Source organism: Lissotriton helveticus, chromosome 8 (genome assembly GCF_964261635.1).
Source record: "Lissotriton helveticus chromosome 8, aLisHel1.1, whole genome shotgun sequence".
Taxonomy (NCBI): domain Eukaryota; kingdom Metazoa; phylum Chordata; class Amphibia; order Caudata; family Salamandridae; genus Lissotriton; species Lissotriton helveticus.
In genome coordinates, this window is record NC_136069.1 from 732,942,362 (window position 1) to 732,965,524 (window position 23,163).

The window sequence follows — 23,163 nt, forward strand, 5'->3', positions numbered from 1 at the left end:
ATGCAAGAGAGGCTGTGGTGTGGCTGGAACGTTCCTTCATATTTTGTGGGACTGTCCTCTGATTCAGGAGTTTTGGCCTGCTATTCATGCCAGGGTACGTGAGGTATTGGGTGTGAGCTTTGAGTTGGAGGCACGGCGGTGTCTACTGAACGTCTGGGAACCGACAGACCTCTCGTCCCATGGAAAGATTTGGGCCACGTTGGCCTGCGGGATTGCCAAGCGCAATATCGCACAGCTGTGGGGAGCGAATCAGCCGCCTACTGTTGGGAAATGAATGGATGATTTGGATTGGTGCATGTTTAGAGAGCGGGCGGTGTATGTGGCCAGGGGAAGACCCAAGAAATGGGGTAAGATCTGGGGGGCCTGGAATGCATATAGGGGTGATATTTGCGTTCCCCCTGTCGAGCCGGAAGATCCAGTAATGTCGGAGAACCCATGAACCCGTATGTTATTATTTCTGATGTTTTTCTTTGATCCGGAGGTCATATATATATATATATGTAATGTGTGTGAGACTCAACCCAGTGTACTTATTGTATGTGTTTATGATTTTCTTTTGTGTGCATTAATAAACAGATATTTAAAAACAATTGTTTATTAAAAAAGAGATGCTACAGTAGGTGGAAATAAAATGTGAATGACAACGGAACAGACCAAAGTGTTAAGGGTTGACTGAAAACCCCCTGCATGTAGGTATATGTGTGCATATCCACATGTATGTGTGTGTTCACAAGCTTAAGCTTGGCAAATGAGACTCCAGCATGCCACACTCTTCTTATAGGATAACACCCTATTACATTTAGTTTTGGTCAGAGAAATTAGAAATTTCCAGCATCTTCTTCTATTTTTTATGTGTTGCTAGTCCCAGTAGTGGACAGTCCGCACACATGGCGTTCTGTAGCACAGAGAGGGCAGGCCACCATTGACCAGGCTTGTCAAGGCTGTTAACATTTTAGATTCAGGAGGTCTTTAGAGAAACCTCTCCCATGTCATTTGAGCAGCCTTCAACAGTTGCACATAAACTAGAAATTGCCCTGGCTGCGACTGATACTGATGTTTAGCCTCCTCAAATGTAAAAAAAATGTGTCTCCGTTGAACAAGTCGCCCTGTCATTTGGCATCCTCTTTGTATACACACACAAGTCTCCTACCATGGCCTACATAAATGTGGCAAAAGCTTTAGCGCAGCCATAGCTAAAAAGGGGGTGCTCTTTTCACTCTACTTATCACCCATTCCTATACTGTGGACATCAATTTGAGCAAATTGGTAGCTCTGAAGCCGTGTCCTAATCTAGACATGTAAGAGTAACATAATTAGGCTTTCCCTTTTGAGGGAGGTACCTAGCTAAATGCTTAAGAAGTGTCAGATAATAATAATCAAAGTTTGGCCAAGCCTCTCTGGTCCTGAGGCAACTGCAAGAGACCTATTTCAATTTTAATACGAGATCCTGCCCTCACCAAGCCAATCAATATATAGTTGACCTCCATAAACAGTGACCCAGTAATTAGACATATCACTCCTTGGAACAAGTACAGGCACCAATGTAGTATAATCATTTTAATCAAGGTTACCTGATCCATCAGCAACACAGGCATAGCTGCCTATATTAGGATTTTTACCATTGTCCCTACCTTGCCTAATCACAATACCTAAATAATTAAATTCTTATGGTTGCCATCTCAGTCCTAAATTAGGTAGTTTCCCCTATGATGTTCCTTCATTACCAAGGGGAAATATATTTCATACTTCTAGATTCTGAGTGCCCTCTGGAAATAACTGCTGATTATAACCTATGTTTGACATAAACATAAATTTGTGTCAGTAGTTAAAACATTTTGATGAAAAGAAAAGAATCATGTTTTCCATCCTTTTTTAATTATATTTAAGTGGAGTAACTTTTTGTTTCCTGCTGCAGACAAAGATGTTTCTCTAACTTCTTTAGTTGGGGATGTTACACAATCTGGGCAAATGTATGGCCTCTTTAAATGCCTGGAAGCAGCAATCAGCAGCTGCCGCGATCCAAAATGATTTAACCCATTTGAGTCAGAAACAATTGTTTTTGTCGGAATCTGCAAAATATGCAACAGGTGATGGGTTATGTGCTAAATATTTCATATTTATGTGGCAAAAAGAGCCTCTGCAGAATCCCACTTTTTCAATGGCCCTCCATACACATTTTCCCGGGCTCTATATTGTACTTGTAACTGTTAGAAATGTCAGTTTTTGCACTCCAATACTCTAAATATTAGTTTCCCTTTTTTCCCATTACCTAGTAGGTAATGATTGTAAATATCCTCTTGAGTGCCCTTTTGCAAAACAGTCTATCTGGGCTCATCTAAGAAGTTCTTGCAAAAATTATACGTTTTTCAAAATGTAGCTGCTATGCTAGAATAAAGTATCTTTGCTCGAAGTGATCATATCATTGCAGCCTTGACTTCGCTACACTGGTTGACAATAAGTGAGGGGATCAAGTTCAAGAAACTTTGCATTGTCCTTAAATTGCTTCATAACTTCACTCACCTCCAGAAAAAGGACTTTGAGTAGCACAAACCGTCCCTTAAAATTAGATCAGCTGGCCAATGACTTTTACAGGTTCCTAAATTTAAGCATTCAAGATTCGGCAGTAGAGGCTTTCCGTTGCTGCTGCTTTACTTTAAAACTCTGCACCATTTGCTTTTGGCAAAGATACTAACTTCGTTTAATTTATGGGTTAATTCCTTTAGTTGATTTCAATAATCACTTAACACATATTCCAGCCTATATTGATAGGCCAGTGAGGGAATAATTGTCAACATTAACTTTCAGCTTTTCCCCTTTCCTCTCCATTTTTCCTCATTGCCCCCCCCCCCGCCCAAAAAAAATATTAGATTACAGTCACATAGAGTTTGTAAATGAAGATAATTTGTATTAACTTTAAATTCAGCGGAGTGTTCACTTTCCACTGTAGGGTGAAGGTTTGGCTCCGATGTCTCTGTGTTGGCATTTTCTTGCATAATTCATGAGACTCTCATATCTGGGCAAGTGAGCACTCGAAATACACCTGCTAGGAAGTTGATATATGGTTCCTACACTTCTGAAAGTCTTTGCCTGTGTATCCCATTCCCATAGGTTGTTTTTCCATCCCCAGTAGCTTAGAGATCAATGTTCTGTGGTCGAGCAACTTATCTCTACATTAGAATAAGGAAACAACGTGTTTTGTTGCATAGAGATACAGTGCCATTTGTTTGCCTTTGTAGAGGAAAAAACGGTAAGGACTGTTTATTGAGCAGATCAAGAATAATGTATTTTAGGAATTGGGGGTTCCTCATTTTGAAAATCAGGTCTGTCATCTAAGACTGCTTTACAATATTTAGTAAATTTTTGACATTGCCAGAATAAATGGATTGGGGGCGTGGTCTGGCCACGCAGGAAGATGGCCGCCTGACTGCGAGGCTCCGCCAAGGGATGGACCCCTGACGAGCTTTCTGCTCTCACCTCCTGCTCTGGATCCTGCTGCCAGTGCCCCATTGCAAGCGGGGACTTTGCTACGCCCAGCGGTGCTTCTACAAAGCTCGGTGGCGCTGTATCCCCCTTCTTCCGGCATGCGCGCGGGGAGCCCGTCTGTCCTGCGGTGCGCACCGTGAGTTGCGCGCTACTGATGCCGCGCCTCTCCACAGGGTAAGCCGCGCCTCCTGCTAATTTAGGACCAGGCTCTTCCTTACTTTAGGCCGCGCTCCTCAGCCTACGGAGCACACAATGATGCCTGCATAACATTGTGTACCTTCTTAACACACGGCGCCTTCATTTCAAAGTGTTTTCCAGTGGATTTCTTTCAAGTTTAGTTAAAGAATCCTCTCAGAAGTATTTCCACACGACGAATTTCACCAAATTGAGGCTATTTAACGTACTTTCTACCAGATTTACTGTTATGCCTCTTTGCACTTTCTACTTTTGGAACCACTTCAACTGTATTTTAATACATTAATGTGTGGATGTCACGTACACATGAACTATTACTGCGCTTATGCTGTTAACATTTCACAAGCAGGATTATCAGCCTTTTCCCCACTTTAAGAAAAGTTTCAGTCAGTTCTCTCATTTTGCCTTACTACCAGCAATGCCTTCAAGTAACTTTTGACTCTTATTCACAGTCATTGCTTTATATGCCAGTACTATAATCTCTTGTTTTCTTTATGGCAGTCCTGAGTGTATGAAACTTTTATTCTCTCATCTACTACTTTCCATTTGAGCAACGCTCTACCTTCACATTCAGTGCGTACTTTCACATTATGTACAATTATTTTATCACCAATATCGTACTCATTTACTGTATTTCCATACTTTGTTTCTGAGGTACTTTCGATACGCATGACTTGACACTTCAGCACTACCTTGGTTTAGTGGTATACTATTTGTTATTTTGTGGCAATGCTGTAATGATCTTTTCAAATTTCAGGCATTACTTATATGCTGTTCGTTCTGCACATTCACTTGCTGCTCACATTTTAATCCTTCCTTGTTATCTGATACATCTCTGATTTCATCATTGCCTCATATTCCAACATTTCCTCTATTCGCTATTGTAGACCACCACTGCAACGGTGCACAGAAATGTCTAATACTAGAAATGGTGATCGTGGGCCTAAACAAACACTTTTTACTGATGTGGTTAAACAATCCTCTATTTCGACAGCTAAAGGTAATGGATCTGTGTCATCTCCAACACCGCAAGCTGCATCTCCTCAGAGTGACACATCCTTATCTGATACTATGCAACGCATTTTGCAAGAACTCTCTGGAGTTAACCGACGACTGGGGGGTTTGGATATTGCCATGACTTCATTAACTGCAGAGACTAAGTCTATCAGGGCAAACCTCACTACTTTCCACACAAGGATTGACGCCATTGACTCTAAAATAGTGAATATAGAAGGCCGACTGGATTCTGTTCAGGGTTCAGACCAAGATCTACTCTTTTTACACAGCAAGATTATCGATTTGGAGGATCGCAGTCGTAGAGACAATATCCGCTTTTTTGGTTTTCCAGAAAATATCGAAAAGCAAGATATGAAGTCCTTTCTTTGTAATGCCCTTCCCACTTTGACTGGAATTTCTTTTGCTCCCCCTCTTGAGCTCCAACGTGCTCATAGACTGGGCCCACCACGTTCTGGTCCTTCGGCAAGGCCTAGACCAATTATTGCTTGTTTTCTTCGGCATGAGCAAACCAGACAGATTTTATCATTAGCTCGCACTCATGGCTCCTTCTTGTTTCAAGGTCATACCATCCATATGGCTGCAGACTTTTCTAAAGAAACAAATGAACGGCGGAAGGCGTTTCTTTCTATGCGGCCCCAGTTACGTCAAATGGACATCAAATAAGGTTTATTTGAACCTGCACGTTTTCGTATTACCAGGAACGGAGAGTCCAAAGACTTTTATGATCCTGCACTTCTTCAACAGTTCCTGGACGATGTCAAATCCACTGATATGGAAACTCAGTCTCCTTCCTCTGTCCCACCTCCTCAGTCCAAGTCCTCCTCTATGAATCTACCAACATCTCAGTTATACACTTCTCCTGACTCTAGACAACGTGGCAGAGATCTCACTCGTCTGTCTCGCTCTCAGGAGGATAGGGATTCAGTTCTACACTCTGTTTCCTCTCTCCCTTGTGTGTGTGTCCTCTCTCCCTAACACACAGCAGAGACAAGTCTAGATCGCCTCTTAAGACACCTTCTGATGCTGACTGAATTCTCTTTTATGTTCTAATGTTATCTTTCTTTTTCTTATTCTATATGTTTATAGCAGTATTTGCTGTTCATAATGGTTTTGCTGTTTGTTTAGTCCACTGAGACTTTAATGCCTGGTATAATATGGCTCCTTATACTTAATGTTCTATATAGTGCCTTATGCCTTACTGTTATTCTATGTTTGTTATTAATATGTGATTTTAGTTTTACAGTTATTTAATAATTTTAAGATTGTGTTTATTATACACTATAAGGCTGTTACCTCCCCGCAGGTAGTCTTTCTTTCTTCCTGTTCATTCTCCCTGCTATAGTGCTGTTATTGTTGTTCAGGTAATCACTCAATATTCCTTTTATTAACTATTCCGCTTTTGAATGGTGTCTATTTGTTTCATTGTTTTTTATGTTACGATTGTTTCTGGTCATTTTCTTTTGCTTCTCTTCTATTGCATGATTTTCTGGTTTTCCCTCCTTGTCTTTTCATGCTATCTCTTTTCCTCCTTTTATGTGCCATTGTTGATTTGTCTCCTTTTTGTGTTTTTCTTCCTTTTTTCCTTGTCCTAATATTCTCTTCTAGGTCTTATTCTACCGCCGTCTTTCTTTTTGTGGTGTGCTGTTTTTTCATGGTTTTACAATACGCATGTGGCCTCCTCAGAGTATATCTTTATTTATGGGCTTGCCTCAAAATTGTTACATTTACTATGGTGGTCCTTTTTCCAATGCATTCCTTCCCTATGATATTGTACCCGTTACTTAACGTGCCATTATTCATTTCCTTTAGTGGCACTCCGCTTTGGATACTTTCCTATATTTCTCAAAATAGGTTCTGGTATTTTCCTATGCTTTTATTCCCATGCATTATTATTTGTACTTTCTATTTTCTTTTCACCCCTCTTTATGATGGTGCTGGTTTTATCTATTCCTCTCAATTAACTTTCATATTTCTTTCATTCTATCTTTCGCACCTCTTTTCTTATGTACTATGTCTCGTTTTTATTTCATTTCCCTTACTTTTATTTTTTCCCCTCATGTTATTCTCTTATTGTTACTGCTTATATTTCATGATAATGGTATATGGTTTCCCATATTTTTCTTGTTGTTATCATATTCTAATGCATTTTACATATTCAGTTTTCTTACTGGTTTTCTGAATCCCCATTCTTCTTTGCTCGGAGGGGGTCCGACCTCCCTTGGTGCTGCTGTAGGTGCACCCAGACCCGTAGTTAACAGTCTAGGTTTCTTTTTTCTTTTCCTTTTTTCTTTTCTTTTTCTTTCATTCGCTTCTTTGCATCTTTAATACTTTTTTCTTTCTATTCATCCTTGCTTTGTCTGTTCCACTTTTCACTCTGCCTTTATAATCTACTTTCCCTTTTCTTTTTCTTCTCTCTTTTTCCTTTTAGCCCAGAGTAACAAACTTCTTCTCTTATCTCTATCTATTTATTTTCTCTTTTCTTTATTATCTTCTTGTTCAATTTTATTGTCATGTCTTCTACCCATCCGTTGTCGGTGATTTCCTGGAATGTTCATGGCCTCACCCATTATATTAAACGAAAGAAAGTTCTTTCTTATTTGCATTCTAAACATGTAGACGTTGCCTTACTACAGGAAACTCATTTGGACGATATCGAATCTAGTAAACTTAGCAGGGATTGGGTTGGTAAAGTTATTCATAGCAGTGTTTCTAAACCAGATCCCACTAATCCCAACCCTGTTCGTAAATGTGGGGTAGCCATCCTTTTTCAAAAGTCACTTCCTTTTACAATTATCAAGACATGGACTGATCCGGATGGTCGGTATGTATTTGTTAAGCTGAAACTTGGAAATTCTTTCATTTGTCTTGGTTCTGTCTATGCTCCATTAGGTTCCAAAAAGCAATTTTTCCTTCGACTCAATCGCCTTCTCACAGAAATAAATGCTGCCCAATTTCTCATTGGAGGTGATTGGAACTTGTCTCCAGATCCTGCCCTTGACAGAACCGGTTGCCTTGATACCATCAATGCATCCGATAGAGCCATTTTGCTTGACATTCTTACTGATACTGGTCTTGTTGATCACTGGAGACTCAGTCACCCTCAAGATAAAGAATACACATTCTTTTCTTCTACTCACGGTACATTCTCCCGTCTCGACTACTTTCTTCTTTCGCAACATGCAGTCCGGCTCGTTACAGAATCGAAAATTCTAGAAGCAGCCATTTCTGATCACTCCCCTGTTTTCCTGTCTCTTGATTTGGGTCTTTCCAGTCCGGGGCGCAAGTCCTGGCGTTTAAACATCAATAAATATAAAACACCAACAGGTAAACTTCTCCTACAGTCACACCTACAGGACTACCTTTTGAATCATGAGGACTCAATTCCCTCTAAAAGAACGGTATGGGCAGCTGCTAAGGCAACTATCAGAGGCCAATTTATGCGGGACGCTGCTCTATATAACAAGAAAAACGTTGCCAAACAGGCTGATTTGGAAAAGGACATTTGCCGACTTTCCCAATTATATGTTTCAAAACCAACTCTTCAAAATCGTAAATTGTTAGCGGAGGCACGCATGTCTCTTAATAGTCTTTTTACTTATAAGGCCGAATATGCCTTACAAAAGATGAAAGGGCGTCACTATGAGTAGGGTGAAAAAGCTGGCAGGCTATTGGCTGCACAACTGCGTCAGAGGGAGGCTGCTATGGCAATTCCTGCTATTAAATCAAGTTCAATCAATATGCTTACTCATCCGCAAGAAATCGTTGATGAATTTGCTTCATTTTACAGATCTCTCTATTCACCAAGTACTCACATAGACACGTCAGAGATGTCCACTTTTTTGGATACGGTACATCTTCCTCGACTCTCTGATGATGGTAGAGCTCTACTTGATGGAGCTATTACGAAGGAGGAAATTTCCTCAGCTATTGCTGCCTTACCGTACCATAAAGCACCAGGTGATGATGGCTCCCCCCTGAATTTTTCAAGTGGACTGGTCAGAGTATGGTTGATACTCTCCATGCCGCATTTGCAGAAGCCACGGAGGAATCTTCTCTTGGTTCTATTTCCAACACAGCCATCATAGCTGTTTTACCAAAACCTGGTAAAGATCCTCTGCTGTGTGGTGGTTACCGCCCCATATCTCTCTTAAACTCTGATGTTAAGATTCTTGCAAGTATCCTCGCATCACGTCTTCGTAAGGTTTTACCTTCTTTAATCCACAATTCACAGGTAGGCTTTGTTCCTGGTCGTTCATCTCAAAATCATTTACGTACTCTCTCTCATGCTTTATGGTCAGCTAAATATCAAGCTAACGATGCCCTACTCCTTTCTTTGGATGCCGAAAAAGCATTCGACCGTATTGAGTGGTAGTATCTTTTTACCATAATGCAACGATTTGGTTTAGGCAACCAATTTATAGCTAAAGTGCGTCTGTAATATGATTGTCCTTCAGCTCAAGTTAACTGCGGCGGTTTCCTTTCTACTCCATTTCCAATCAGATGGGGTACTCGTCAAGGTTGTCCTCTTTCCCCTCTTCTCTTCCTTCTGGCAATGGAACCTTTGGCTGCTGCAATACGTCAATCACCCGCAGTGGTTGGAGTTCCTCTTCCAATTGGTCATTAAAAAATTTATTTATACACGGATGATATTCTTCTCACACTTACAGATCTTCCCCACTCTCTCCCTGCTCTCCTTCACATCATAAATAATTTCTCTTCTTTTTCCGGTTATAAGATTAACTGGGATAAGAGTGAAGCCTTGCCCATGTTCATTGGTACTACAAAAGCTGCAATTTCTGGTTTTCCATTTCACTGGCAATCTTCCCGCCTTAAATATTTAGGAGTATTGATTAACAGAGGATTGGATAATATGGTTATGGACAATCTAACACCGTTGATTACACAAATGCAAAGAGATTTCGATAAATGGAAAGTCCTCGGTTTATCTCTTCGGGGGCGGGTTCAGGCGGTTAAGATGGTCAACCTACCGCGATTTCTTTATGTTCTAGGTATGCTCCCTCTCAACATTCCCCTGGCTATTCTTCGGTCCATTGACTCCAAAATTAAATTTTTTATCTGGGGTACGGCTAAACCGCGTCTTACCTTGGCCAAATTAAAATCTCACCAATTACACGGCGGTATGGGTCTTCCCTCTATTGAACATTACTCACTCGCCCTCCATCTTTCACAACTCTCCTTCTTTTTGCCCAAGTCTAAAGACATACCTCAATGGGTCCCACTTGAACGTCACTTATTATCTTCTAATCTTGGCCTGTCCCTTTTATATGGTAAGGGTTCCAGTTATTCCGACCCTAAAAATCATATCTTATCTGCTATGTATAAATCTTGGCAAAGAAGTCATCGTTTACTTAAATCTAATCCGCGGCTCCATTTCAAAGCTACTTTATGGTCTAACTCGGCTATTCGTGTTAATGGTCGCATGTTATCATGGCCTCTGTGGCAGGAGGCTGGTGTTCACTCTTTGGAACAACTGTTCCATGACAACATCTTTAACTCTTTCTCTCAAATCAGTGAGGAATTCCATTTACCATCCACACAATCCCGTCAATATACCCAACTTCAACAAGCCATCACAAAACATTTAGGTTCTCCACCTGACTTGTTAGCCGCGTCTCCTATTTTGTCTTATTTACATTTGTGGGCAAACTTTAAAGGTGTGACTTCTGGCCTTTATAAAACTTTCCTGCATCCTCTTTTTTCGCAACCCCTCTCAAAAGCTCTTCAATTAAAATGGCAATCTCGTTTATCAGTTACTTATTCCATTACTCAATGGGATCACATTCTGGAAGGTTTACATAAAGGTGCTCGAGAGGCTCGTCTCAAATTTTGCATTTTCAAAATCATCCATGAATGGCACTGGTCTCCATTTAAACTACATCATGCTAAATTGATAACACACTCTTTGTGCCGGAGATGTTCTGCTTCTGGCTGTGATATTAAAAACATTATTTGTGAATGCCCTCGTACTAGATCATTTTGGCTTTTTATAAGGAAAACTTTGGCATCTACTATGTCATTACCACTACCCTTTACTTCTGCAAATATTATTTTACATGATTTCGGAGGTCTTCCGACATTGTCTAAACCACAGTGTGCTAATCCTATGCTTAAAAACTTTGATAGAAAAACAGACATTTGAGGTGAGCAGATCTAGAGTGTCGCTGGTGTTGAGAGTGCTCTAACAGGGGCTGCTTACCACCTAAACTTGAGAACTACCCAGAGGTCTCTCCTTCTTTTTTGCATAATTTATGTGTCACTCTATGCCTGAAAGAGTTTTGTTTTGACTTAATACTGGGTGCTCCCTTGTGTCTGGACAAAGCTATACCTCTCTGAAGAGCTCTAATTAGAGCGAAACACTGTGTCAGGGGTTGTTTTTACTCATTTCAGGTTGGCTTGAGTTGGTATTTCACTAATTCAAAGCTGTAATATTGTGCCTGGAGTGATAAATGGCTTTTGTAATTTTACAGCTCGGCAAGGACAGCACTGTACTAGTCCTATGCTTAAAGACTTTGCTGTATAAATTTCAAAAGACTTTGTCATTTTCTATCTCGGCGTGGATAGCTCTGTGCTAATCCTATGCTTAAAAACTTTCCACCTAAACTTGAGAACTACCCAGAGTTCTCTCCTTTTTTGTATATATATATATATATCAGGTTAGGAATACTGAGACCCCCCGTACGGCCCTGGCCAGGGAAGGTGGCAGAGTAACCCCTCTTGGGCCAAAAGGGGGAAAATATAGGCAAAAAATCCCACAATCCTGCATATTAAAAAAGATATATTGCAGCGGGGTTACATTTACTGTGTTTATGCCCCTGGACGCCCTTCCCTGGCTCTCTATTCTTAAAGGGGGGCAGCTGTGTGCGGCCTCACTCCCCGAGCCTCTAAAGGCCACAGGAAGCCCACTCCAGGTCCTAAAGTTAACATAATGGGGAGGGGTGCCGCATTTCCCCCTCCTTGAGCCATTTAAGGCCCCGGGGAGCCCTCCCCGGGGCTGATTACTTTAAGGGAGGGTGGATTGGCTCACAAGCTATGTCCAATGTCCATCCCCTTCCTGACCCCCTTGGGACATAGCGGTTTTCCTGCCTGTACCACCGTGGACAGGGAAACCAATGTTTGTTCTCGCTTGGAAGTAGCATTTTCAAAACTCCCACTGAAGGGGGAGCAAACACAATCTCTGCTCCCAGCGGGCGGGAGCTTTGAAAATGCTGGGAGCAGACTTTTGACCGGTTTCCTTACCCGCACTGAAGCGAGCAGGGAAACAAATCAAAATATTGCTCCCGTCCGAAGGGAGTAGCATTAGCAACTTCTCCCTCTGAGTGGGAGCAGTGCCTTCTGCCACTGACAGCGGGGAGCCGGTTGGGGTGCGAGGGCCTTGGGGCTTGGCCTCGCAGCCCCAAAAAAGTATTTCCACCTTTAAAAAATGCTGGAAATGTATTACACTTACCTTACTTATGCTTACCTGCATGGTAATTGTATGCGCGGTAAATGCATACATTGTAAACAATGGGTGGTAAAGGCATGCATGGTAAATGCCTGCGTTGTAATGTCGTGCAGAACAATCAAAACTGCCTTAGTGAAAGGGTATTTCCACGTGTTGTAAATATGGCCTCTAAAAAATAATATTGTTACAATAGCAAGTGTTGTCCTGCCAAGTTAGGTAATTTGTAAGGTCACAATTTGACATAATTCAACATGCACCCTGGATGCAGAGTATTACAAGGAGGGTATGTACTCCAGTAGATATTGGAAGAAAACATTATTTGAGAAACATTTTTGTATTCAGTACTTCTACATTGCATTAATGACTGGCTTTGGGTACGTACTGACGTCTGAATTGTTCATAATATGGCTCAGGAATGGATCAGTGGTAATGATATTAAGAAATGATTAGCAAATTGTCCTTTACTTCTAGATGCTCCTAAGTTTCTCTGCGAAAAGCTGTTTTGTATGTCGTTAAATTAGATTTCATGGTAGGGTAATTTCTTGTCTTTTTCTCCATAGGATTTTCTAAAGACCTATTCGGCTGATCAATTCAGAATGTTTTGCCTTCGGTGCAAGTATCGATCAGGTACGGAAAATCTGCTTTAAATGGGCCTGTACTGTCAGTACCAGCACTTCTCATAAGAGGTGCAATACTATTAATTGGAGAATATCATCACTTCTCAGAAACAAGTAGGTAGTTTCATGTTGGGTGTCTGCATTTCGATTTCGGTTTTTCCATTTCAAGCACTGGTTATTAGGGATTACATCCCCTGAAGCAAAGGAAGGGGAGGGGCTGCCACAGCACGACTTGCATAGCAAACATCTTATGCGTAGAAAAAATACACAGCTGTGCAGCTGAAGTGGGAGAGACAAGCCGTTTGTATCCCTGCAGAGCTTCTTAAAACAAACAAAAACAAGGCGGTACTAAGGAGGGCCTAACAAGCCTATTACCGAATCAGAAGCCCTCATTTATAAAGAACAATGACATAAGCCAATGACAAATATGGGAGGAGAGTGGGCGAAGCTTCCACAGCATACCCTACTACAGCATGCCTTGCAGAGTGAGCAGCGTGTGTGCGCTGCTGCTAGGCTCGACCTAAAAAAAAGACAAGAGGGCGGAGTAGGATGAGGAAGTGTGCCCACCACGCCAAAGTGATGCAGCCAGCTGTCCACAGCGATTCCAATTAGCAGGCCAGCTTCAAACGTTCCATCCTAGGTGTTAATACTTGTTATTGACCTTTTTAGTTTAGTTCTCAAAATGTATTAAAGTGTCAGTACTAAATAGAAGGTTAAACGACCTTCCTTATAAATAGGATGTACGTGTAAAACAACAAATTTATCTTGAAGAATAATGGTGTCTTGTCATTGAAACCCAAGCTGTATTTTAGCTGGTGTGAAAGTGGAGAGGACTAATGCCTTCATTGCATGGATTTTATGAATTCTGAACATTGTAGCTTTAGATCATGGCGGGTCCTCGTATTCTTTTAGTTTTCCAAGGGCAGCTAGAGTAGTACCATTGAGTAGGGTCATAGTAACCCCAGGGGCTGTAATACATATACAAAAGGGGGTGGTGATGGACTTGTTGTTTTTGCATTTGTCACCCCAAGTGGGATGGGTATGCTCAGACGTGAGTCCCATGCTCTCCACACCACTGGAGTCAAGCTATCCTGGCTGAGGACGGCTGATAGCCAGAAACCGGTCCTAGGATGCCTGATTCCGGTCCAGGAAAGACATGGTTTGGCAGTTCGGGCTGGACTGTTCCCATGAGGCACAGGGTCAAGGCTGATTTGCATATGACCATGTCTGAACTGGGGTGGTGTGGAGTGCAAAAAAACGATGGATTTAGGCCCAGATGTCTGTACTGGGGTGAATGTATGACATTTTTCTGCATTCTGTTCATCAACTGTTGTTTTTGCATTTTTCACCCCGAGTGGGATGGGTATGCTCAGACGTGAGTCCCATGCTCTCCACACCACTGGAGTCAAGCTATCCTGGCTGAGGACGGCTGATAGCCAGAAACCGGTCCTAGGATGCTTGATTCCGGTCCAGGAAAGACATGGTTTGGCAGTTCGGGCTGGACTGTTCCCATGAGGCACAGGGTCAAGGCTGATTTGCATATGACCATGTCTGAACTGGGGTGGTGTGGAGTGCAAAAAAACGATGGATTTAGGCCCAGATGTCTGTACTGAGGTGAATGTATGATATTGTTCTGCATTCTGTTAATCAACTGTTGTTTTTGCATTTGTCACCCCGAGTGGGATGGGTATGCTCAGACGTGAGTCCCATGCTCTCCACACCACTGGAGTCAAGCTATCCTGGCTGAGGACGGCTGATAGCCAGAAACCGGTCCTAGGATGCTTGATTCCGGTCCAGGAAAGACATGGTTTGGCATTTCGGGCTGGACTGTTCCCATGAGGCACAGGGTCAAGGCTGATTTGCATATGACCATGTCTGAACTGGGGTGGTGTGGAGTGCAAAAAAACGATGGATTTAGGCCCAGATCTCTGTACTGAGGTGAATGTATGACATTGTTCTGCATTCTGTCCATCAGTTGTTTTTTTTGTAATACATATACGGCGCACTATCCGTCTTTGCACCACGGCGCACCTTAAAACAGGTGCACTGGGCGCAAGCAGGGAAAGTGCACCCTATTACATTGAATGTCCCGCCCTGGGGCAGCACATTCAAGTAAACAATGGAGCAGCTTTTAAGCAGCCGCTCCGTGTTTATAACTGTGCCGGCGGCAATCCACTTGCATTTTTAAGAGGGGAGAGAGGTCTCCTTCCAGGCGGATGCAGTGAGTGACTACACCTGCCTGCAAGGGGATGTCTAGGGTTTCCATAGGACCCCCTTTCCCTCCTCCAGAAGGCTGCCATCAGGGGGCACACTGACAGCTTTTTTTGCCTCTGCACCCACACTATAATACAACCTGAGAACAGAGGCAAGGAGGTTTTCCTCATTTGCATAGAGCTGCTCCCCCAAGCAAATGAGGGAACACCCTCTGGTGATAGTGCTGGCGCTAAATGTGTGCCGGCGCTATCTGTATTACGGAAGGGGCCGTACAAGCGTCAATGGACCCTTCTGCAGTACCAAAGCGCCCCGGGGGCGCACAAAGGGGGCACTATCACCTGTTGCGCCCCAGGACACTTCCGTAATACAGCCCCTGATATTCCTGAATTTTTTAGTCAAAAAGCGAACCTAAATAGCCATTTATTAGTGCTACTGTTATCGTCATCTTTAAAGTATGAAGCGTGTTCACTCTTAGTTTCAATGTTTTTTATTATATTTTCAAACATATTGTAACGTGAACAGTCATGCTGTCATGCATTTGTAATGTTTTTCCACTGTAATTGATCCTACAAAGAGGTCAAACAACAAATTGTCAGTCTGACTGTAACACAATTATTAAATATATTGTAAAGGAACAGAAATCAGTGCTCCATAACAAATATCATCTGAAGTTTGAGGGAAGGTAGAAGGAGGGAAAACTGATGGCAAATAACCAGCACAATCACTTTGTTGCACATTTAGCACCAAGATGTATCTTTCTGAACCCTGCAACTTTCCCGCGCACATTGAAAGGAGAATGTGCCTCCTTGCACAAACTCAGTTAACACAGTTCCTAAATAGTGGCAATATAATTACAAAGATGGTCGAGGAGTGAGGAGAGCAAAGGAGGGCAGTGAAGACCCCTGGGTAAGTGTGTAAATATTTGCAAATAGCATTTATACCTGTTGTAGCCCTCGGTGAGTTACCTTTTAAGCATACAAGTAAACTCCTGTTTCTATTAGCACTTTGTTAATTCAAATATAGACGTGGGTCAATTTAGAGAAAATTTAAATTTTTGACAAATGCTCTATAAATTGGTATTTCTATTTACAATCATTTTAATTAATCATGCAATAAAATATTTAATTTCACCTGTTGAGTGAAGATTGCATGGGTTTTTACCAACTCCTTACCTGCGAGATTATATTCCACCTTAGAGTACACACTATAACTGAAGCTAATTTGCACTGAGGTGCTTGTGAACCTCTCACTACCTCCTGGGTCTAAACAATCTCTTAGAATATGAATCATACAAAAAATGAATTAGTTCGCTATTGTATATATAGTGTATCTCAAAGTATGGTATCAGTAATTTCATGTACCGCTCTTTCAGGCTAATTAGTAAAGAAGGCAGTCAACGCTCATGAGGGTTCTCAAGTTCAGCTAAGATAATGATATTTAGTAGATTGTATGTAGGCTTATATAGGGTTGAGATCAATGGCTTATTTTGTACACATTAAAATGGGCAGGGTACTCTTGCACTGCTTGGTGTGACCAATAATAAAGATCTGACACTATACAGGCGGCTTTGCTGTGATCGTTTGAACAGTAAGAAGGAAGTGATTTGCAACGTTCAATAGTTACATGAAGCGTTTCTTGTTCAGCTAGGTTACCTTTTAGGATGCTGCTGATGGAGTTGCCATGAGAGGAGGAAATTTGGACCAAAATTCTAAACAAGCACTGGCAAAGGCAGTGGGTCTGGCATTGTCCACCAGCCATTTGGCAATTCTTATTTTGACATGGCTTTTGAAAAACTTTGTTTGCGAAGCTCCTGGAAGTTTGTCAATCTAAAAACAAAAAAGATTGACTAAAGGTCTTACCATAGAACACATTACCATAGTACTCCTTGGGCCTGAAGGGAACTACATTGTGTGTAAATGTGCTCTTTGTGAAAGGGCAGCATGCCGTAACTCATGAGGAAGTCTGACAATGTGGCTGAAGTGGGGTGACGCATTGCTCCTTGATGCATTCTCGAGTGGGTTAGAAAGAAATGTGAATGAGGCCACCACAGGCAAAGGGATAAAGTGTGGCTGAAAACCCCTATAAATAAATATGTAGTACACATAGTTTTAGTAAAATCCAACGGTCTTGGCTAACTCAGACCTAAAAAAGCCAATCGTTGTGCCATTGGCTGCCAGCCTCTTGCCTTTGACAAAGAAAGAATGAATGAAAGATAGAAAGTCGGAAAGAAAGAAAACAGGACAGAAAGGAAAAGAAGGAAAGGAAGACAAGAAAGAAAGAAGGAAGGGAAGAAAGAATGAAGGAAGGCATAAAAGGGGAAGAAAGAACAAGAGAAAGAAAAAAGGAAATAAAGGCAAGAAAGAAGGATAGGAGGAAAGACAAAGAAGGATAGATGGAAATGAAGGAAGAAGGAAAGTGAGAGAGAATGCAACAAAGAAGGAATGAAAGCAAGAAAGAAAAGGAGTGAAAACAGTAACAGAGGAGAGAAATAGAAAGAAATAGAAAGACAAATTATAGAAAGCAAAAAAGAAGGAAAGAAAGAAAGGCAAGACTGAAGGGAGGAAAGAAGGAAAGTAAGAATTGAAAGCAAGAAAGGCATTAAAGCAAGAAAAAAGGGAAGAGAGGGGAAGGAAGGAGAGGGAGACAAGTCTTGTTCGCAGTGGCGGCCACTCCATTAGGGCGTCGGTGCGAGGCACCACTGCTTTCTCGCAGTGCGAGAAGCAGAAAATAAAATGGTAACCATTTACCAGGCAGACAACATGGGTATGCCTGGTTGGGGGCGGGCATAAGCGTATGCCTGGTTGGGGGCGGGACGGTTGGCGGTCCTGGGACCGACCAGGGCAGTCATGCGCACTCTACATTTTCTCTATGTAGGAGCAGCCTACATAGAGAAAATGGCCTCCTACAGGCACCCGGCTGGGCGCCGTCCGGAACTCCGCACCAATCACAACACTGCCATTGCAGCGTTGACTGGCTTACAGGAGGGGAGGGAGCATGTCTTTCCCTGTCTAGGAGCAGAGGTGGCGTGGGACCTGGCCCAGGAGCAGAGGTGGCGCGCGTGGGACCGAGTCAGATACATTTTATATTTTTTGTTTTACCCTCTCCCCCTGTATTGCGAGTCGCCACTGCGAAGTATGACACCACTCGTTGGCTATGTAAAATGTTTTCCATAGCTTCGAAAAGCCTGTAAAACTGGGCTTTGTTGCTAAAAGGGCAAAATTAGAGATCGTCTTAAGTGTTTCCATTTTTATGCGGGAATATGTGCTTAGAGTCAGCGCTCGGAATTAACTGTTTTCAGCTCCAAGCGGTTGCTCACAACTCATGTTCAAGTATTGTGTTTTGGTTCTTCTAGTTTATTTATCTAAGATTGTGTCGCTTTCTGGAATGTGCTCCTGCCTGAATGTACACACATGTTCGTAAATATACCTCAGGTGTAGGTGTGGCACTTTACAAATTGCACAGATGTTCATATATGGAGAATGTAATGTGAAGACATACCTCGCCGAAGTGTAACTAATAGTGTGATTACCAAGAGTGAATGCAAACTGAAGTATTGTTCCCCCATGCAGTGCAGCGAGCCGTATCGGATCCATTTTTCCGATCACTACATTTGTAGGAGACGGCGGAAGTGCCCCCTGCCTCTGCTCCCTGGCAGGAGAAGTGGGAGCTCAGTTTTAAGCCCCGTCATTGGTAATAAGTTGCACCAGTTTGAAGTTTGAAGTTTAAAAATTCTTAATAGAGCGCACTGTGACCAAGCGGCTTCCTGGCGCTAAAATTAGGACTAAGGAGCCCAGAAGGTAGCCATAAAGGAGTTAGCAGGGGTACGCTTGGGAAAAAAGGAAAGACTTAAGTGCCTTGCGAAATTGTGAATAAACTGTGATGGACCTAATAGATATTGGAAGGCTGTTCCAGAAACGAGGAGCGAGTACTGAGAATCTGGTACCACCGGTTCTTGTCTTTCGGAATCGGGGGATATTGAGAAGGGATTGGTTAGAGGAACGGAGGGAGCGGCTAGGAGTGTAGGGGCAGATAAGAGAGTTAATGAACCAAGGGGCAGTGCGGGCACGAGCCATAAAGGCAAGGCAGCCCATCTTGAAAAAGGACCTCTGACAGATGGGGAGCCAATGAAGGGATTTCAAAAAAGGAGTGATGTGCTGAAACGTAGGGAGGTGATGTATGAGGCGAGCTGCTTGATTCTGAATAGCCTGTAAACGGCGAAGTTCAAAGGCCGGAATTCCCACGTAGAGGCTGTTCCCGTAATCTACGCGGGAAAGAATCATAGCTAGCACAATGACTTTAAGGGCATCAGGGGGGAAAAAACTGGAAACTTTCCGGATGATCCGGAGGGACAAAAAACAAGAGGAGACCACTGAGCTAACCTGGGCGTGCATGGAGAGGTCCCGACTAACTTTGATGCCCAAGGTCTTTGCTGAGGCCGCCGGCACTGGGGGAGGGCCAAAGGTGGACAGCCAAAAGGCGGCTGACCAAGGGCTGATGTTAGCGCCAGTCAGGACCAACTCCGTTTTGTCCAGGTTAAGCTTAAGATGGTTGTGGTTCATCCATTCAGAAATAAAGACGAGGGAAGAATGAAACTTAGGCAAAGAATCAGAGGAAGAAAGATAAACACAAGCTGGAGGTCATCCGCATAATTATACACGGAGACCCCCATGTCAAAGAGAGAAGAAATCAAAGGTTGGATATAAAGATTGAAAAGAAGGGGGGACAAGGAAGATCCCTGAGGAACCCCACAGGTGACCGGGCGGAAGGGGGCAGAGAAGCCAGAAAGATGGACCGCCTGAGACCGCCCTTTAAGAAAAGAGGCGAGCCAAGAGAGGGCAGTGCCCCGAATGCCCGCTGCGCTGACACGGCCGAGAAGGATGGGATGGTCGACCGTGTCAAACGCAGCGGACAAGTCAAGGAGCACAAGGGCTTGAGGAAGATTGGAATCAGCCCTACTCTTGAGCTCGTCAAGGACGGCGAGGACCACTGATTCAGTCGAGTGGCCCGGGCAGAAGCCCGCTTGAAGGGGGGCCAAGAGGTGGTTGTCCTCGATGTATATGGACAAGGAGGTGGTGATGTGGCTCTCCAAAATCTTCCCTAAATAGGGAAGAAGAGAAATAGGCCTGAAGTTAGAAGGAAGGGAAGGATCTAAGCCAGGCTTTTTAAGAATTGGAAAAACTATGGCCGACTTAAAACGTGTTGGAACAAGGCCCTGAGAAATAGATGCATTGAGAAAGGCGAGGGGGGGGTCACGGCAGTTAATGAAAAGCTCTCTTAGGATGCGGGCTGGAGCACAGTCGGCCGGTGAGCCAGACTTAACTTTCTGGAGTAAGACGAGGAAGGATTCTAACGAGATAGGAGGAAAGTGATCAAGGGAGGAGGTAGGCGAGGGGGGACCGGGAAAGAGGAAAGAAGAGGATGCAAGAGGAATATTAGCTTTGATATTGACAATTTTATCTATAAAAAAGTAATTAAGGGAGGAACAGAGTGCTTGGGAAGGGACAAGGTTAAGGTTGACCCTGTCAGACGTAACTAAGTTACGAACTGTAGAAAAAATCTCTTTAGACTTATTGGCAGATGATATAATTTTCTCCAAAAAGTATTTAGTTTTAGCCGAAAGAACGGCTCGTTTGTACTCAATAAGCAGAGACTTATATTTGGCTCGCAAGATGGAACAATAGTTGCGTCTCCAATGGCGTTCAGCGCGCCTGAGGTCCAATTTTAAGGTTTTCAGCTCACCGGTGAACCACTTGTGAGCATCATGTGGACGACAGGACTCAACTTTTCTAAGTGGGGCGACCAGGTCACAGGATGAGGATAGCCAGGAGTTCAGGGCATTTTCTTGGTGGTCAAGGGGGAGCTCAGAAAGATCAGGAGAGGAGGAAGAGAGGGAGACACAAAGAGAATTCAGGTCAACCCGGTTCCAATTTCGAGCAAAGATGTTCCTGGGTAAAGGGGGTTTCTCAGATGCGCCAAGGTCGATGGAGAAGGAGATCAAAGAATGATCAGACCAGGTGCAGGGAAGAGTGCAAGGAGAAAGAATAGGGCAAGAGGCTGACCATATTTGATCTAGGGTGTGGCCGTGAACATGGGTGGGGGCATGAACATGAGAAAGAAAATTGAGGCCAAGGAGGGTAGCAGAGAAATCTTTAGGATCACGAGGCCAGAAGTTAAAATCGCCCAGCAGGAGAACAGACGAGTTGTTGACCACAAGCGTGGCCAAAAGTTCTTGCAAAGTAGATACAAAAGAGGGCATGTTTTGGGGAGGACGGTACATAAGTACTATGGTCAAGGGGTCCAGGAGGTTGACTGAGCGAGCGACTAAGAAGTCGACACAAGATATGGGGGGGTGAGGAAGGAGTTGGAAGTGGAAGTTGGAACGTATAATCAGAGCCACGCCTCCTCCGATTTTACCAGTCGGACGATCCGCCCGAAGAGCATAGTAGGTGTCGGGGAGAGTTGAAAGTACGTCTAGCAGAGAGTCAGCTGAAAACCAAGTCTCTGTGAGAAAAAGGAAATCAGGAGCCTCGGTGTCCAGTAAGTTAAATAGTTCCAGCTGATGTCTGCCTGCCGACCGAGTATTAAGAAGGAAGGCAGAAGCAATGATGGGTGAAGAAGGGGGACGAGTCGCGCTAGAGGGCGGAAGACAGTATGGCGAGGGAGTAAGGAGAGTGGGGGCAAGTAAATTGGGAGTAAAGACAGAAATGCCGAGTGAGTCAATGCGCTGAAGCAGAGAGGAGGCAATGGGCTGATGTGCAAAAAGAGAAAGTAAGTGAGCAGAGGAATAAACAAAAGAAGGTGCAGGGTACCTGTCCCTAGGCCCCGGCCGGTCGCGGACGGGCGCAGACGGGCTTAACTTAGGCGCAACTTCGGCGCGCCTTCGTCGCGCCCGCTGCGCGGCCGGGGATGAGGTGTCATGGTGTGAGTGAGGGAGGGGGCGTGGGGGGTAGGGAGTGGCCAGAAGACTAGTCCGTCAACCCCAGAGCGCCCAAGATGTCTGCCAACCTCGCCCGTCCCCGCTCCAACAAGCAAAAAGACAGTGGAGGGGGGCGATCAGCGGGAGGCGCTCCAGAGGGCAGAGGCAGGTAGGAAGATTAAAAACAACAGCGCGTGCCGATTCAAAGTCCGAGCACACACACACACTTTAAAAATTGAGGAAACGTTGCTCCCAGGAGAGCCCCACGGGAGGTAGGTGCTATATCCAAGTGCGCAAATGAAAAGTGAGGCGAGCGTAGCTCCCGGCAAAGCGCCTCGGGAGTTCTGAGCTTCAAAGTCTTAGCCAGAGTGTGATTTAGGATGTTAACAGTAAGCGGCAGGTCCTGACTGCCGGGGAATGCTGGAACGAGACAAGGAGAGCGGGAGATGGATGGAAGTAGGAAACACGAGCAGTTTATTGGGGGGGAGGGCGAGGTGGGGGGAGCTAAAGCAGACCAAAAAACTTGAGTGTGGAAAAGGCCGCTTTATTAGGAACAGGTGCAGATCACAAGTAATAAACCTTGGCAAAGCCTTCCAAAACTAAACCTCACTAACTAAATAAATAACCTAAACGCCGCCCCCCACCCATACAATACATCAATTAAAACATTACAACAACATTATGAAACATTACATCATCATATAAACAATACGTCATCATTATAAAACATGTCGTCATCATTATAAAACATACGTCATCATAATAAACTTACGTCATCAACAAACCCAATAACATGAATACCAGGACCACCATAAACCAATCACCTGCCTGACCCTTCACCCCTGTCAAAACCCCCACAAAACGTCTAAACGGTCAACCAATGACCTACTCATTGTTCCCTGACGATAAACCAACCTGACCCGTAATCACAAAAACTGACACCAACAGCCCTGAAACAACTAGACCCCGCCACCCAGGAAGGTGGGGGGGGAGGGGCGGGGGGGAAAGGAAAACTACCCCACCTCTCCTTCCTGCCCCCCAGTAGGAAAAGAAAAAGAGAAAACCTGCAAAAAATTACCGCTGCATCGTCAAGGCCCTTGCTAACACTTCTCGTAACTCTAGCAAGTACAAATCCATACCTACTCTAGAAAGGTGGACCCCATCATCCCTGAAAAACTCCACTGACTCAAAACGAATCTCCCTATGAGAAATTCTCCCAAAGCCAATCTGGCGGCAAAATCTAGAAACCACCGCATTCA

General features: G+C 43.6%; 1 protein-coding gene across 3 annotated transcripts in view; it reads left to right on the forward strand.

Moving 5' to 3' along the window:
- CARS2 (cysteinyl-tRNA synthetase 2, mitochondrial) overlaps window positions 1-23,163 on the forward strand; it is a 742,767-nt gene that overhangs the window by 639,258 nt on the left and 80,346 nt on the right. For all 3 annotated transcript variants that reach the window (XM_078657536.1, XM_078657535.1, XM_078657534.1), the window contains one exon: window positions 12,718-12,784. In XM_078657536.1, coding sequence (XP_078513662.1) covers window positions 12,718-12,784 — 67 coding nt within the window. The remainder of the gene's footprint in view (window positions 1-12,717; window positions 12,785-23,163) is intronic.